The following is a 14627-nucleotide window of genomic DNA, read 5'->3' as shown; positions in this document are numbered from 1 at the left end:
GAGGACCGCCTCCCCGGTCTCCGTGGTCTGCCGATGGTTGACACGTAGGTTAACCAATGGAAGGCGCTGATGGGAGCTGAAGCGCTGAGAAGTGGCCAATGGGAGCGCGGGGGCGGGGCCCAACGGCGATGGCGCGGGAGGGGTGAGCGGGGGGGGCCGGTGCCGCTTTTGGTGGTCCCTGAGGAAATTTTGTGCAAATTTGGGGGGATTTGGGGTCCGGGGGGGTTCTGGGGTCCTGGAGGGATTTGGGGGTTATAAGGGGGCTTAGAGCGGGCCTTGATAGTGGGTTGGGGCCTCGGGGGGCAATTCTGGGAGTTCCTGAGGGAGATTGCGAGCGGGTCTCTGAGGCGGCTTGGAGGTTCCTGAGAAAAGTTTGGGGTCTCTTAAGGAAGTTTGGGGGCTTGGTTTGAGAATTTGGAGTTCTGGAGAGAAATTTGGGGGCTAATGAGGGGGGTTGGGGCTACCGGAGGGGATTTGTGAGTCCCTGAGGGACGTTTGGTCTCTCTGAGTGGGTTGAAGGTTCCTGAGGGAAGTTTGGGGCATCCCTGACGGGGTTTGGGGATTCCTGAGGGGAGTTTGGGGTCTCTGAGGGAAATTTGGGATCTTTCTTTAACTGGGGATTACCAGTTCTATGAGGAAATTTGGGGTTCCTGAAGGGGGATTGGGGCGTTTTTGGGTTCCGTGAGGGGAGTTGGGGGCTCCTTGAGGGAATTTGTGCTCCCTGAGGGGTGGTGGGGGTTCTGTGAGGGAATTTGAGGATCCTGAGGGGGATTTCGAGTATTTTGGGTGGAATTTTGGGGGATTCTTGTGGGATTTGGTATCATTTGGGTGTAGCTTGTGCAGTTTTGGGGTGTCCCTGGGGCATTTTGGGGGTCCCTGGGTTGGTGTTGTCTTTTGGGGGCAGTTTGGGGGGTCTCTGGGTGATTGGGGGGGGGTCCTTGGAGAATTTGAGGGTGTTTGGGAGGGTGCTGGGGCAGTTTAGGGGGATTTGTGGGTAGAGTGGGAGTTCTGGGGAGTCCCTGGAACAGTTTGGGGCTGTTTTGGGGCATTTTGGGGATTCCTGGGGGGAGCTTGGCATCCTTGGGGCAATTTGGGGGCGTTTTTGGGGTTCCTGTGGTAGGGTGGGGTCCTTGGGGCATTTTTGGAGAGTTTTGGGGGTCCTAAACTCTGGAACCCCCAACCCCCTCTATCCAGAGCCCTGGAGCATCCAGCTGTACCCCCAGATGTTGGGGAACCCCAAAAACACCTTCCCTGTCCCCGAAAGGCCCTAGATATGGTTCAGCAGGAGCCAAATCCAGATGTTGGGGACCCAAAAACACCTAAAGCAGCCCAAAACACCTTGGAGGCTTCAGATGTGGCAGCAGAAACCCCAAATCCAGATGTTCTGTGGGCCAGAAATGGGCATCGGACGCTGTTGGTGGACAGTGACACGGATGTGGAGGAGGAGGGGCCAAATCCAGGTGTTTGTCCCCAAAATCTGCTTAAAATTGCCCAAAATGTGCCTGAAACTCCAGACATGGGGCTTGCAACCTCAAATCCAGATGCTCCATGGCTTCAAAATGGGTGTAGGATGCTGGTGGAGGAGAGCGACACAGATGTGGAGGAAGAGAAGGCTGATCCAGATGTGGAGTTCCCAAAACAACCGAAAGTTACCCAAAACATTCCAGAAACTCCAGATGTGGCAGAAAATACTCCAAATCCAGATGTTCCAGGCCCAAAGATGTGGCGTGGGGTGGCACTGGTGGACAGCGACACAGATGTGGAAGAGGATCCAGATATGCAGCCCCAAGAAAGGCTCAAAGTGACCCAAAATGTGCCTGGAATTCCAGATGTGGAGGTGGAGACCCCAAATCCAGCTGTGGAGGCACCCAGAATGGGTCATTGGGTGCTGCTGGTGGAGAGCGACACGGAGGAGGAGGAGGAGGAGAATCCAGATGTGCAGTCCCCAAAATGGCTCAGAATGACCCAAAACGTGTCCAAAACTCCAGATGGGGCAGTAAAGGCCCCAAATCCAGATGTTTCAGGCCCAAAACTCCATCACCAGATGCTGATGGTGGATGACAGTGACACAGATGTGGAAAATGAAGTGAATCCAGGTGTGCAGACCCAAAGTGTGCCCAGAATTCCAGATGTAGAGGTGAAGACCCCAAATCCAGATGTGGAAAAGCCCAAACCCAGGCATCAGACACTGGTGGTGGACAGTGATACAGATGTGGAACCCCCAAAAAGGCTTAAAAGGACCCAGAATGTGTCTGGAACTCCAGATGTGCAATTTGGGACACCAAATCCAGATGTATCTGGCCCCAAAATCAGGAGTCAGATGCTGCTGGTGGACAGCGACACAGATGTGGAGGAAGATCCAGATGTGGAGCACCCAAAACAGCTCAGAGTGACCCAGAACATCCTGGAAACTCCAGATGTGGCTGCAGAGACCCCAGGTCCAGATGTTTCTGGCCCCAAAATCAGGTGCCGGACGTTCCTGGTGGACAGCGACACAGATGTGGAGGAGGCAGAGGTGAATCCGGATGTTGAGCCCCTAAGAAAGCGCAAAATGACCCCAAATGTGCCTGGAAGTCCAGATGTGGGGCTGAAGACCCCAAATCCCGATGTTGGAAGGATCAAAAATGGGTGTCAGACACTGCTGGGGGACAGTGACACAGATGTGGAAGAAGATGAGACAACTCCAGATGTTCAGCCTGCAAAAAGACGGAAAGTGACCCAAAATGTGCTCGAAAGTCCAGATGTGCCCAGGCAACGCCCATATCCCGCTGTGGAGGGGCCACAGAGGGGTCGCAGGGCGCTGCTGGAAGACAGTGACACAGATGTGGAGGAGGAGATGAATCCAGATGTTGGATCCCTAAAAAGACCAGAAACAGCCACAAACATGCCCGAAACTCCCGATATGAGGCTGAAAATGCCAAGTACAGATGTTTCAGACACCAGAGTTGAGTGTGGGACGCTGCTGGTGGGCAGTAAGACGGATGTGGAAGAGGATGAGATGAGTCCAGATGTTCAATCCACAAAAAGAATGAAAATTATCCAAAATGTGCCTGAACCTCCATATGTGGGGCCAAGACCCCCAAATCGAGATGTTGAGCAGCTCCAAGGGACCCGAAACTCATCCAAAATTCCAGATGTGGAGGTGGAAGAGGAGGGATGGGATCCAGATATGGCCACCCAGCTGTTCCTGCCCTCAAATCCAGATGCAGGGGAGGCCAAGGTGGATCCAGATGTTGGGAGCCCAAAACTACTCAAAACTACCCAGAAGCCACCCAAAATTGCAGATGTGGAGGAGGAGACTCCAGATCCAGATGATGATGAGGAGTCAGGTCCAGATGTGGCCACACAGCTGTTCCTCCCCTCTCCAGGTGTTGAAGGCCCTGAAAGCTCCAAAACTCCCCCAAAGGACCCCAAACTTCCAGATGTGGAGGAGCTGCCCTCCCTGGATCCAGATGTGGCCACACAGCTGTTCCTGCCCCCTGGTCCAGATGTGGAAGCCCACCCAAATCCAGATGTTCTGGGCCCAAAACAACCCAAAATTGCCCCAAATGAGCCCAGAATTCCAGATGTAAGGGTGGGGACCCCAGATCCAGATGTAGAGGAAGACTTTGATGTGGCCACTCAGCTGTTCCTGCCCCCCAATCCAGACGTGGAAGGGGAGAGCCCCTCAGATCCAGATGTGAAGTCCCTAAAAACACCCCAAACTCCCCTAAAATGTCCAGGTGTGGAGGCAGAGACTCCAAATCCAGATGTGGAACGGCCGGAGGCACTCTGCCCAAATTCAGATGTGGCCACTCAGATGTTTTTGTCCTCCAATCCAGATGTGGAAGAGGAGGGACCATTGGATCCAGATCTTGGGTCCCCCCCAACACCCAAAACTCCCCCCAAACTCCCCCAAATTCCAGATGCGGAGGCAGAGACCCCAGATCTGGCTGTGGAGGGGCCAGGGGTGCCCTGTCCAGATCCAGATGTGGCCACCCAGCCACTCCTGCCCCTTGATCCAGACGTGGAGCACCTGGAAAGCCCCAAACGAGCTCTGAACAAGTCCCAGATTCCAGATGTGGAGGGAGGACCTCCAAATCCGGATGTTGGGGGTGCCCCAGGCCCTGCCCAGGAGGACGCAGAAGCTCCACCCACCCTGCAGGTGACGTTTGGAGGGTCCTGAGGGGATTTTGGGGGATCCCAGGTGGATTTTTTGAGGTCCCGGTACATTTTGAGAATCACAGGGTGGTTTGGGGGGGTCTCATGTGAATTTTGGAGGAGTCTCAGGGGATTTTGGTGGGTCGGAGGTGGATTATGGGGTGAATTTGGGGGATTTTGGAGGGTTCCAAATGACTTTTGGGGGTGAATTTGGGGGATTTTGGAGGTCCCAGGAAGTTTTGGGGGGTCCCAGATGGATTTGGGGGGTCCCAGACGATTTGGGGGTGAATTGGGGGCGGGGGTTAGGGGTCCCAGGTGAATTTTGGGGTGAATTTGGGGTTTTGGGGGGTTGCCAGGTGAATTTTTGGAGGGTCCCAGGTGTCAGTGGGTTTTGGGGGTCCCAGGTGAATTTTTGGGGGCTCCCGTTGGGTTTTGGGATCTCCATGGCAGCCCATCCCCCTAGGTGCGGCGCAGTCATCGATTGGCCAAGAGCAGAGGGGGTGGAGCCTCTGCTGGCTCCACCCCCACACAGAAGGATCATTACCAAGAACCCAAGCCGTGCCCCTCGCCCAAGCCACGCCCTCAGAGCAGGCGGGAGCCAGCAGGGGCAGGGCTTGAGCAGGCCACGCCCTCCACTCCCATAAAAGGAGATGGGCGTGGCTCAGCCTCAGCCCCGCCCCCACAGGAGGAGGAGCCAGCAGCGGACACCAAGCGCAGCCTCCGCCCCCGGACAGCACCAGGCCCAGCCCAAATCCGGGTAAGGACCAGTACAGACCAATATAAACCAGTACAGACCACTGTGAACCTGTATGGAGCAGTACAGACCAGTATAAGCCTGTATGGACCATTTTGACCAGTAGAGACCAGTATGGACCCATGTGGATTGGAACAGACCAGTATAAACCAGTTCAGACCACTACAGACTAGGACATTCCAGTACAGCCCAGTTGAGACCAGTTGATTCCAGTGCCCCCAATCCCCCCCCATGTCCCCAACCGCAGTCCCGGGCTGGTGGTGCCTGGGGATGTCCCCAGTGCATCCCCAACCTGTCCCAGTGTCCCCAGTGTCCCCTCAGCTGCTGTCCCCAGGCCTGGTAGCACTCAGGGATGTCCCCACTGTGTCCCCAGGTCCTGTTCACAGGCCTGGTGGCCTCCCCTGCACTGCTGGTGGCCCTGGGGACGCTGGGTGGCACCGAGGCCACCTCAGCGACCGACTGCACTCACCTGGTGACCGATGGCATCCGCCGGACCCTGAAGTTCCTGTGTGCCCTGGGCAGGGGTGTCCCCATTGTCACCCCCCAGTGGCTGCTGCAGGTGACAGTGGGGACATCAGGGGTTGGGGACATCCAGGGGGGCTGGGGACATCCAGGGGCGTTGAGGGGATTGGGGACATTGGGAGGGTTGGGGACATTGGGGCCATCAGGGACATTGGGGACAATCAGAGGAATTGGGGGTGTTGGGGATTGGGGACACTGGGGACAATCAGAGGAATTGGGGGTGTTGGGGATTGGGGACATTGGGGAAACTGAAGTTCCTGTGTGCCATCGCCAGTGCTGTCCCCCTTGTCACCCCCTCGTGGCTTCTGCAGGTGCCACTGGGGACATTGGGGGGTTGGGGACATTGGGAGCAGTCAAGGGGGACTGGGGACATCAGGGACATCCAGGGGGTTGGGGACATTGAGGGGGTTGGGAACATCAGGAACATTGGGTTTGGGGATATCCAAGACATCCGGAGGGTTGGGGACATCGGGGATTGGGGACAGCAAGGACATTGGGGAGGTTGGGGACAATTAGAGGAACTGGGGACATCGAGGACATTGGAGGGGTTTGGGACATTGGGAGGGTTTGAGAATTAGGGGGATTGGGGACACTGGGGACAACCAGGGGGGTTGGGGACAGCCAGGGGGATTGGGGACATTGATTGGGGATTGGAGACATCGAGGGGTTGGGGACATTGGGGACTTGGGGATAATCAGGGGAACATGGTGGCAATGAGGGGGGGGTTGGGGACAAGGAGGAGAGGGGGTTTGGGGACACAGGGGTGGCCTTGAGGACATTGAGAGGGCCTTGGGGACATTGGGGACAGGGGATGACACTGGGGACTTGGGGGGGGGAGGGGGTTGGGAGACATTGGGTAGCCTTGGGGACAGTGGGGACCTTGGGGATCTTGGGGACTTCAGAGATGAGTGGGGTGATCTTGGGGACAGTGGGAGTGGCCTTGGGGACTTTGGAACCATGGGGACTGGGGGTGGCCTTGGGGACAGAGGGGCTTTGAGTGACAAGAGAGGGTGGCTGTGGGGACAATAAAAGGGACTCTGGGGGCAAAGGGTGGGGCTCAAGGACCTTGGGGGACCTTGGGGACAATGGGGGTGGCCAATGGGAGGGATGTTTGGGGACAGCAGGATGCCTCTGGTGGCTGTGTGTGACCCCATTGTCCCCAGAGTTCCCACGGTGGCCCTGTGTGACCCCAATGTCCCCACTGTCCCCAGAGCTCCCACGGTGGCCGCCCGCTGCCCCCGGGTCCCTTCCTGCCCCGGGACCCCTCCTGTGAGCGGCGCTTTGGCTTCCGGCTGCGCCCGGCGCTGGCCCAGGCACGGGCACGGCCCCTGCTGCAGGTGACAATGTCCCCAAATGTTTCCACCTGTCCCCTAAACCCATCCCTGAGCCAGCCCTGGGCACAGGCACGGCCCCTGTTGCAGGTGACAGTGACATTCATGTCCTCCAATGTCCCCAATCCCCCAATGTCCTCAATACCCCACTGTCCCTGATGTCCCCCCATGCCCCAGTGTCCCCCAACGTCTCCCTGCTGTCCCCACTGTCCCCATCACCCTGATGTCCCCACTGCCTGCAGTGTCCCCAATTTCCCCCCAATCCCCCAGTGTTCCCAATGTCCCCAGTGTCCCCCTGTCACCCCCTATGTCCCCAATCCCCAATGTCCCTCTGATGTCCCGCTGTCCCCACTGTCCCCTGATGTCCCCTCTGTCCCCACTGTCCCCAGGGTTACCGGGTCCATGTCACCCCCAGTGTGCAGCCGTGCCCCGAGGACATGCGGGACATTGTCACCTGCTGTGGTGGCACCTACCTGCCACAGCTGCCTCGGGAGCACACGGTGAGGGGGCATGGGGACAAAGGGGACAGCGGAGGCTTGGGGACAGAGGGAACAGTGGCGGACATTGGGACAGAAGGGTTTTGGGCATATTAGGGAGCATTGGGGACATTGGGGACATTGCAGGGATTGGGGACATTGAGGACACAGGGACATTGGGGACACTCAGGAGCATTGGAGGATGGGTTTTTTGGGGTATTTCAGGGTTTTGGGGTATTTGGAGTTTCTCATTCAGTTTTGAGGGGTTCCTCACAGGGGCTTTTGGGTATTTGGGGTTTTGGGGATCCCTCATAGGGTTTGGGAGTATTTGGGGGCGTTGGGGGTGGGATTTGGGGATCCCAGGCCGGGCTCTGTGGGGAGATCCCATTGGGGTTTAGGGGATCCCATTGGGGTCAGCAGGTTGCCATTGTGGTTTGGGAATTTCTCACTGGTGTCTTCGGGTATCTGGGGTTTCTCACTGAAGTTTTTGGGGTTCCTCACTGGGTTTTGGGGTTATTTCCCCCAGCCCCAAGTCCCTGTGATCTCGTGCCCGCAGGACCAGGGGGTTGGGGATTTTTGGGGTTTCTCACAGGGGTTTTGGGGCTGTTTTGGGTTTATTTTGGGTTATTTTCCCCAGCCCCAGGTGCTGGTGATCTCGTGCCCCCAGGACCACGCTCTCTGGGCCCCGGCTGTGACCGCAGGGCTGCCGCTGCTCTCGGCGGAGTTGCTGCTCACAGGGGTCCTGCGGCAGCGCCTCGACATCGCCCAGTTCCTGCTCACGCCCCTAAATCCCCCAGACCCCCCCCTAAAAACCCCAAATCCCCCCCCAAAACCCCAAAATCCCACCCAAAAACCCCAAAGTTCCACCCAAAAAACCCAAAATCCACCCAAAAAAAAGCCAGATCCTGCCCGAAAACCCCCAAATCCTCCTCGAAAATCCCAAAATCCCACCCCAAATCCCCCAAATACTGCTCAAAACCACCAACCCCCCCCCCAGAAAAACCCAAGTCCTGCCCAAAATACCCCAGCCTCACCTCACACTCCCCCTCCGAGCCCCCCCAGGACCCGGAGTGGGTGGAGACACCCCCAAAATCCCCCCCAAAACCCCTCAAATTCAGGGAACCCCCCCAAATCCCCAAATCCGCACCAAAAAACCCCAAAACGACCCCGAGGTCACTCAGAGGGTCCCGACCCCAATTTTGGGGTCTCAGACCCCCCCCAGGAGCCCCCCAGGACCCGGAGCCGTTGGCGACCCCCCCAAAATCCCCCTCTAGACCCTCCAAATTCAGGAATGCCCCAAAAAACCCCAAAGCGGCCCCAAAAAACCCCAAATCCACCCCCCAAAAAACCAAATCTGCCCCGAAATGCCCCCAAACAGCCCCGGGATCCCCCGGGGGGCCTCAACCCCAATTTTGGGGTCCCAAGTCCTCTCCCAGACGCCCCCCCCGAGCCCCCCCGGACCCGGAGTGGGCGGAGACCCCCCCAAAATTCAGGGATGGCCCCAAAAACTCCAAATCTGCCCACCAAAGCCCCCAAAGGGCCCCAAAATGCCCCAAATTCCACCCAAAATCGGCCCCGGGGTCTCCCCGAGGATCCCCACCCCAAATTTGGGGTCTCCGAGCCCCCCCCGAGCCTCCCCCGGACCCGGAGCCGCCGGGGACCCCCCCGGGACCCCCCAAAATCCCAATAAAGCGAGTTTGGGCAGCAGGATAGGGGGATCTTTGGGGAAAACATCCCAAATTTGGGGAGAAGGGACCTGGCGAGGGGGGGGTTTGAGGACACGAGGGACTCCCCGGGGACAGCCCCGGGGTGGCCTTGGGGGGGGTTGGGGACACTTTGGGGACACCAGGGACCCTTTTGGGGACCCTCTAGGATAGTAGAGGTGGCCTTGCGGACATCAAGGAAATTCCTTGGGGACATCGGGGACCCCTTGGGAACGTCGGGGCCCTTTTGGGAACCCCTTGGGAACAGCTCCGCCTTCAGCCCCTCCTTCGATCCGTAGCCAATCAGTGCTCTCGTTCTGGAGCACGACAGCCAATGGAGGCGCGGGAGGGGCGGGATCTTTGTTACCATGGGAACCGGCCTGCTGGGTCTTCATGGTAACGGGCGAGGGCGTTTCCGGGTTCTCATTCCCGCCCTCTGCCGCTCTTGGCCAATCAGCGCTCGCGAAACGCGGCGGAACAGCCAATGGTAATGTGGGGGAGCGGGAGCGGCGCTGCCATGGGGACGGGCCCGTGCAGTCGCCATGGCAATCGGGGCGCCGGGCTTGGGCGGGGAACGGCGGGAAAAGAGAATAAAGTGAATTACGGGAATAAATAAAGGGGATAAAGAGAATGAAGGAAATAAAGCGGATTTGGTGTGGGGTGGGAGAAACTGGGAGTGACTGTGGTGGGGGTGCACTCTGGAGGGGGCTGGGGACAGCAGGGACCCGCTTGGGGACACTGAAACCACTCCAGGATGGTGCTGAGGCTTTGGGAACTTTGATTTATCCTGCCAGGACCCCATTCCCGCCTAAGGACTGTGATTTACCCTTTCACAGATTAATTTACCCTTCCAGGACCCCTCCGGGCTGCATTTACGGTCCTAGGAAGTCAATTACACTTCCAGGACCCGATCTCCATTTAACCCCGCCCCAAACTCTGATTGGTCCATTCTCCGAAGGGGCGGCATCCCCTCTTAGCCGAGCACCCTCTCCCAGGCGCGGCCTCCCATTGGTCGTCAGCGGAGGCGGGACCCGGGAAGCTCCTCCTCTGATTGGCTGAGGCGGGAGAGCGGGAAAGCGGCTGCGGGGGTGTCTTCCCGGCGTGCACCGCGCGGGGGAATCGGGAGAGACTGGGAGGGGAACTGGAAGGTACTGGGGGAAACTGAGAGGGACTGGGAGCCACTGGGACCGTGGGGGGAGGCGGAATTGGCAGCAACGGGGAGGGACTGGGAGGTTACTGGGACTGGGGATAGGCTGTATTGATTCATACTGATCCTTACTGGGTTTTACTGGGAAGTGTTCCCCCCACAGGTCGCCGATGGCCGAGCGTCGTCCGGGCCCTCCCAGTGCCACCCAATGCTCCCAGTTCCCCCCTCTCGGTGCTCCCAGTGCCCCCCAGTGCTCCCAGTTCCCCCCTCCCAGTCTGGGGGCGCTCATCCCCCCATCCCACTTCGTGCTGCGTCCCAGGTGAGGCTCCCAGTAACCCCCAGTAACTTGCAGTAACTCCCAGTAACCTCCCAGTGCTCCCATTACCCTCCCAGTAACCCCAGTCCCCCTCACAGGTCCCTGGGGGCGGAGCTTGCTGTGGAAAGGGGGCGTGGCCATGAGTTGGAGGTGGAGCTTAAATCACTGAGGGGGCAGAGCCAAGCGCTGAAGGCAGAGCTTGAAGCAGAAAAGGGGCGGAGCCAAAGCCTGGAGGCGGAGCTTGAAGCAGAAAAGGGGCGGAGCCAAAGCCTGGAGGCAGAGCTTGAAGCAGAAAAGGGGCGTGGCCAAAGCCTGGAGACAGAGCTTGAAGCAGAAAAGGGGCGGAGCCGAAGCCTGGAGGCAGAGCTTGAAGCAGAAAAGGGGCGGAGCCAAAGCCTGGAGGCGGAGCTTGAAGCAGAAAAGGGGCGGAGCCAAAGCCTGGAGGCGGAGCTTGAAGCAGAAAGGAAGCAGCACCAAGTGCTGGAGGGGGAGCTTGAGGTCCTGAGGGGGCGTGGCCAGAGACTGGAGGAGGAGCTTGAGGCGGAAAGGGCGCAGAGCCAAATCCTGGAGATGGAGCTCAAGGCCCTGAGGGGGCGGGGCCATAACCCAGAGGGGGCGGAGCCAAGCCCAGAGCAGGTGAGTGCTCCCAGTAACTCCCAGTAGCTCCCAGGAAGTCCCAGTAACTCCCAGTAACTACCAGTCTCACCTGTCCCAGGTTTTCTGTGTCTGCCTCGGGCCTGGAGCAACCCTGGGAGGGACCACGGACACATGGGGGACATTGGGGACACGTGGAGACATGGGGGAGACACCTGGGGACATCTGGGCTCATCTGGGGATGTTGAGGACACACCTAGCAATGTTGGGGACACACCTGGGTGGCCCAGTCGTGTTTGGGGCTGTCTCACATCCATTTGGGGGTGTTCAGCTGTGACTTCTGGGGTGTCCCAGGTGAGTTTTTGGGCTCTTGTGTGAGTTTTTGGGATCTCTCAGGTGCATTTGGGGTCTCCCAGGTGTATTTGGGTGTGTCTCTCAGGTGTGTTTCCCCAGGTGCTGCTGTCCCGCTGGCGCCAGAAGGTTTTCCAGCTGCTGCTGCAGGTGAGGCTGCACCAGGGCCAGGAGCTGCGGCTGCAGGGACAGGTGAGGGACATGGGGACATTGGGGACACCTGGGACAAGTGTGGGCACTGAGACAGGTGAGGGGACACCTCACACCTAGGGCAGGTTACACAGGTGAGACACTGGGACAGGTGAGAACACACAGGTGGGACCAAACCCACTCCTGGGGGGACCCTCTGGGGACACCTGTGTCCCCTTGAGGGTCATCTGGGAGTCACCTGTGTCCCTCAGAACTGTCACCTGTGTCCCCCCTGTGTGTCACCTGTCCCAGGTGTGCTCCCTGGGCACTGCGGTGGCCACAGGGATGTCACACCTGTGTCACCTCTCTGTGATCTGTGTCACACCTGTGATGTCACACTTGTCTCACCTGTCTCACCTGTGATATCACACACCTGACGTCATATCTGTCACGCCTGTGATGCCATATCTGTGATGTCACACTGTGACATCACACCTGTGATAATGTCACCCCTGTGATGTCCCACCTGTCCCACCTGTCCCAGGTGCGCTCCCTGGGTGCTGCTGTGGCCACCGGGTCCCGCCAGGTGTCACTGCTGGAGCTGCGGCTGCACCGGGGGGAGGAGGAGCTGCGGGGGGAGAGACAGGTGAGGGACACTGGGGACACTGGGGACACACCTGGGGACGCTGGGGACATTGGGGACACACCTGGGAACATGGGGGACATCGGGGACACACCTGGGACAGGTGAGGGACATTGGGGACACACTTGGGACACACTTGGGGAAATTGGGGACATCTGAGACAGGTAAGGGGGTAACTTGGGGCCATTTGGGGATAATTGGGGGCCATCTGGGGACAATTTGGTGACATTTGGTGACATTCTGTCCAGGCCCTGTCCCAGGAGCGGCTCCGGGCGGAGGCAGCCGAGGAGGAACTGGGGAAACTGGGACAGGCCCTGCGGCGGTACTGGGGGGACTGGGCTGTCCCCATGGCTGTCCCCATCGATGTCTCTGTTCCTGTCCCCATTCCTGTCCCCATTGCCATCCCCAGTCCTGTCCCCATTGCTCTCCCCATTCCTGTCTCCATTGCCATCCCCAATCCTGTCCCCATTCCTGTCCCTGTCCCCCTCAATGACCCCATATCTGTCCCCAGGCTGTTGGGGACACTGGGCATGGCCCTGGCCAATGTCACCGCGGCTGTCGGGGCCCTGGAGACCCTCAGTGAGCGCCTGGGACGGGCCCGGCACCGACTGTGGGGTCAGTGACAGAGGGGACAGCTGGGGACAGCGGAGACACTGCAGGGACACTGCGGGGACAGTGACACCAGAGACACCTGGGGAGAGCGGGGACACTGCAGAGACACCTGGGAGCAGTTTGGGGAGGTTGGGGACAGTTTGGGGACATCTTGGGGACATCAGGGTAATTTGGGGACACCTAGAGACAGTTCAGGGACAACTTGGGGGGGTTGGGGACACCTGAAGACAGTTCAGGGGCATTGGGGAAGGACTGGGGACACTTTGGGGGCAATTTGGAGGTGCCGGGGGACGACTGGGGACACCTGAGGGGGGTTGGGAACCTTTGGGGACATTGGGGACACCTTGAGAGGGGTTGAGACACTTTGGGGGGATGGGGACATTCCTGGGACACCTTGGGGACACTTTGGGGACACTGGGGACACCGCAGTGGCTGTGGCTCTGTCCCTGTCTCAGTGTCCCCTCTGTCCCCAGCACTGGTGGCCTCGGGCCGGCTCCAGAGGCAGCGGCAGCTGGAGGGGACAGCAGGGGACAGTGGGTGAGTGACACCAGGGTGGCAGTGGGGACATTGGGGACACTGGGGATGTTGGGGTGGCCCTGGGAACATCAGGGGTTGGCAATGGGGACATCAGGGGTGGCACTGGGGACAGCAGGGGCTGGCGGGGTGAGTGACACTGGGGGGTGGCACTGGGGACATTAGGGGATGGCCCTGGGGACAGTGCTGAGCCCGGCAGTGACATGGTGGCTTTGTCCCCTCCCTGTCCCCTCTGTGTCCCCAGCACGGTAGCCCCAGAGGTGACACCGGAGGTGACAACAGCACAGCTGAAGGGGTGGCACCGAGGTGACAGCGGGGACACTGGGGGTGGCTCTGTCCCCAAGGTGCCACCCCTGTGTCCCCCCAAGGGCAGGGACAGGACCCAGCCACTTCCAGGCAGAGGTGGGTGTGTACCCAAGTGTGTCCTCAATGTTCCCAAATGTACCTAAATGTCCTCAAACATGGCCCCAGTGTTCCCAAATGTGTCCCTGAGTGTCCCCAAGTGTCCGAAAGTGTCCCCAAAGATCCCTTCAATGCCCTTCAATGTGTCCCCAATGTCCCCAAATGTGTCACCAATGTCTCCAGTGTCCCTTCAGTGTCACCAGATGTCCCCAAGTGTCTCTCAGTGTGTCCCCAGATCTGTCCCCAGTGTCCCCAAATGTCCCCCACTGTCTCCAAAGGTCCCTGCACTGTCCCCTCAGTGTCCCTGGCCCCGTGGGTGACGCAGCTGCAGGCGCTCGGTGCCGCCATCCTCGGAGACATTGGGGACCCAGTGGTGCCACCGCCCCTGCGAGGACAGTGGTGACATCACCAAGAAACAGTGACATCATCAGGGATATCAGTGATGTCACCAGGGAACAGTGATGTCAAGGGTGACACTACGGTGACAGAGATGATGTCACTGGGGTGGCGGTGATGTCGCGGTGATGTTGATGATGTCACAATGACAGCGATGATGTCATGGCTCTGCCCCAGCCCTGTCTCGGCGTCACTTTGTCTCTGCCCAGCCCCCGATGTCCCCAAAGCCACCACGAGCAGCCCCAAGATCCCCAAGGAAGTTCCGTAGTGTCCCCAGCGTCCCCCCCCACCATGCCCTCAGGGTGTTCCCAAAGTATCCCCACTTGTCCCAGAAATGTCCCCAACTCCCCAAAGGTGTCCCCAACCCCTCCCAGAGTCTCCAAGAGCCACCAAACTGTCCCCAACCCACTCCAAAAGTGTCCCCGATGTCCCCAAGGTGCCCCCAACCCTTTCCAGTGTCCCCCTGAGCCACCAAACTGTCCCCAACACCCCCCATAAGTGTCCCCAAGGTGTCCCCATGTATCCCAGAAATGTCCCCAACTCCCCAAAGTGCCCCCAACCTCTCCCAGCATCCCCT

The 14627-nt window shown here is 59.1% G+C and overlaps 2 protein-coding genes across 10 annotated transcripts; both read left to right on the top strand.

Moving 5' to 3' along the window:
* Positions 1-85: 85 nt before the first annotated feature.
* On the top strand, positions 86-8920 carry MDC1 (mediator of DNA damage checkpoint 1). 2 transcript variants are annotated; one of them, XM_063424873.1, is made up of 7 exons: positions 87-142; positions 1195-4144; positions 4604-4897; positions 5268-5453; positions 6628-6753; positions 7137-7247; positions 7861-8920. In XM_063424873.1, exons 1-7 carry the CDS (start codon positions 99-101, stop codon positions 8911-8913), a joined length of 4764 nt encoding a protein of 1587 aa, XP_063280943.1. In that variant the 5' UTR covers positions 87-98; the 3' UTR covers positions 8914-8920. The 2 variants fall into 2 exon arrangements, with proteins under 2 accessions (XP_063280944.1, XP_063280943.1); XM_063424874.1 differs by lacking the exons at positions 6628-6753; positions 7137-7247 and having other exon boundaries at positions 86-142.
* A 1020-nt stretch (positions 8921-9940) lies between these two features.
* Positions 9941-14226, top strand: LOC134565374 (myosin-14-like). 8 transcript variants are annotated; one of them, XM_063424924.1, is made up of 10 exons: positions 9942-10074; positions 10237-10392; positions 10488-11025; positions 11437-11526; positions 12008-12109; positions 12355-12428; positions 12618-12721; positions 13192-13255; positions 13497-13654; positions 13933-14226. In XM_063424924.1, the coding sequence occupies exons 2-10, from the start codon at positions 10244-10246 to the stop codon at positions 14055-14057; spliced, it is 1404 nt and encodes a 467-aa protein (XP_063280994.1). In that variant the 5' UTR covers positions 9942-10074; positions 10237-10243; the 3' UTR covers positions 14058-14226. The 8 variants fall into 8 exon arrangements, with proteins under 8 accessions (XP_063280996.1, XP_063280997.1, XP_063280999.1 ...); XM_063424925.1 differs by having other exon boundaries at positions 10476-11025; positions 13954-14226; XM_063424923.1 differs by having other exon boundaries at positions 10476-11025.
* Positions 14227-14627: the final 401 nt, after the last annotated feature.

Source organism: Prinia subflava, unplaced genomic scaffold, assembly GCF_021018805.1.
Source record: "Prinia subflava isolate CZ2003 ecotype Zambia unplaced genomic scaffold, Cam_Psub_1.2 scaffold_47_NEW, whole genome shotgun sequence".
In the NCBI taxonomy this organism is placed as follows: domain Eukaryota; kingdom Metazoa; phylum Chordata; class Aves; order Passeriformes; family Cisticolidae; genus Prinia; species Prinia subflava.
This window is presented reverse-complemented; position numbering and strand designations above follow the sequence as displayed.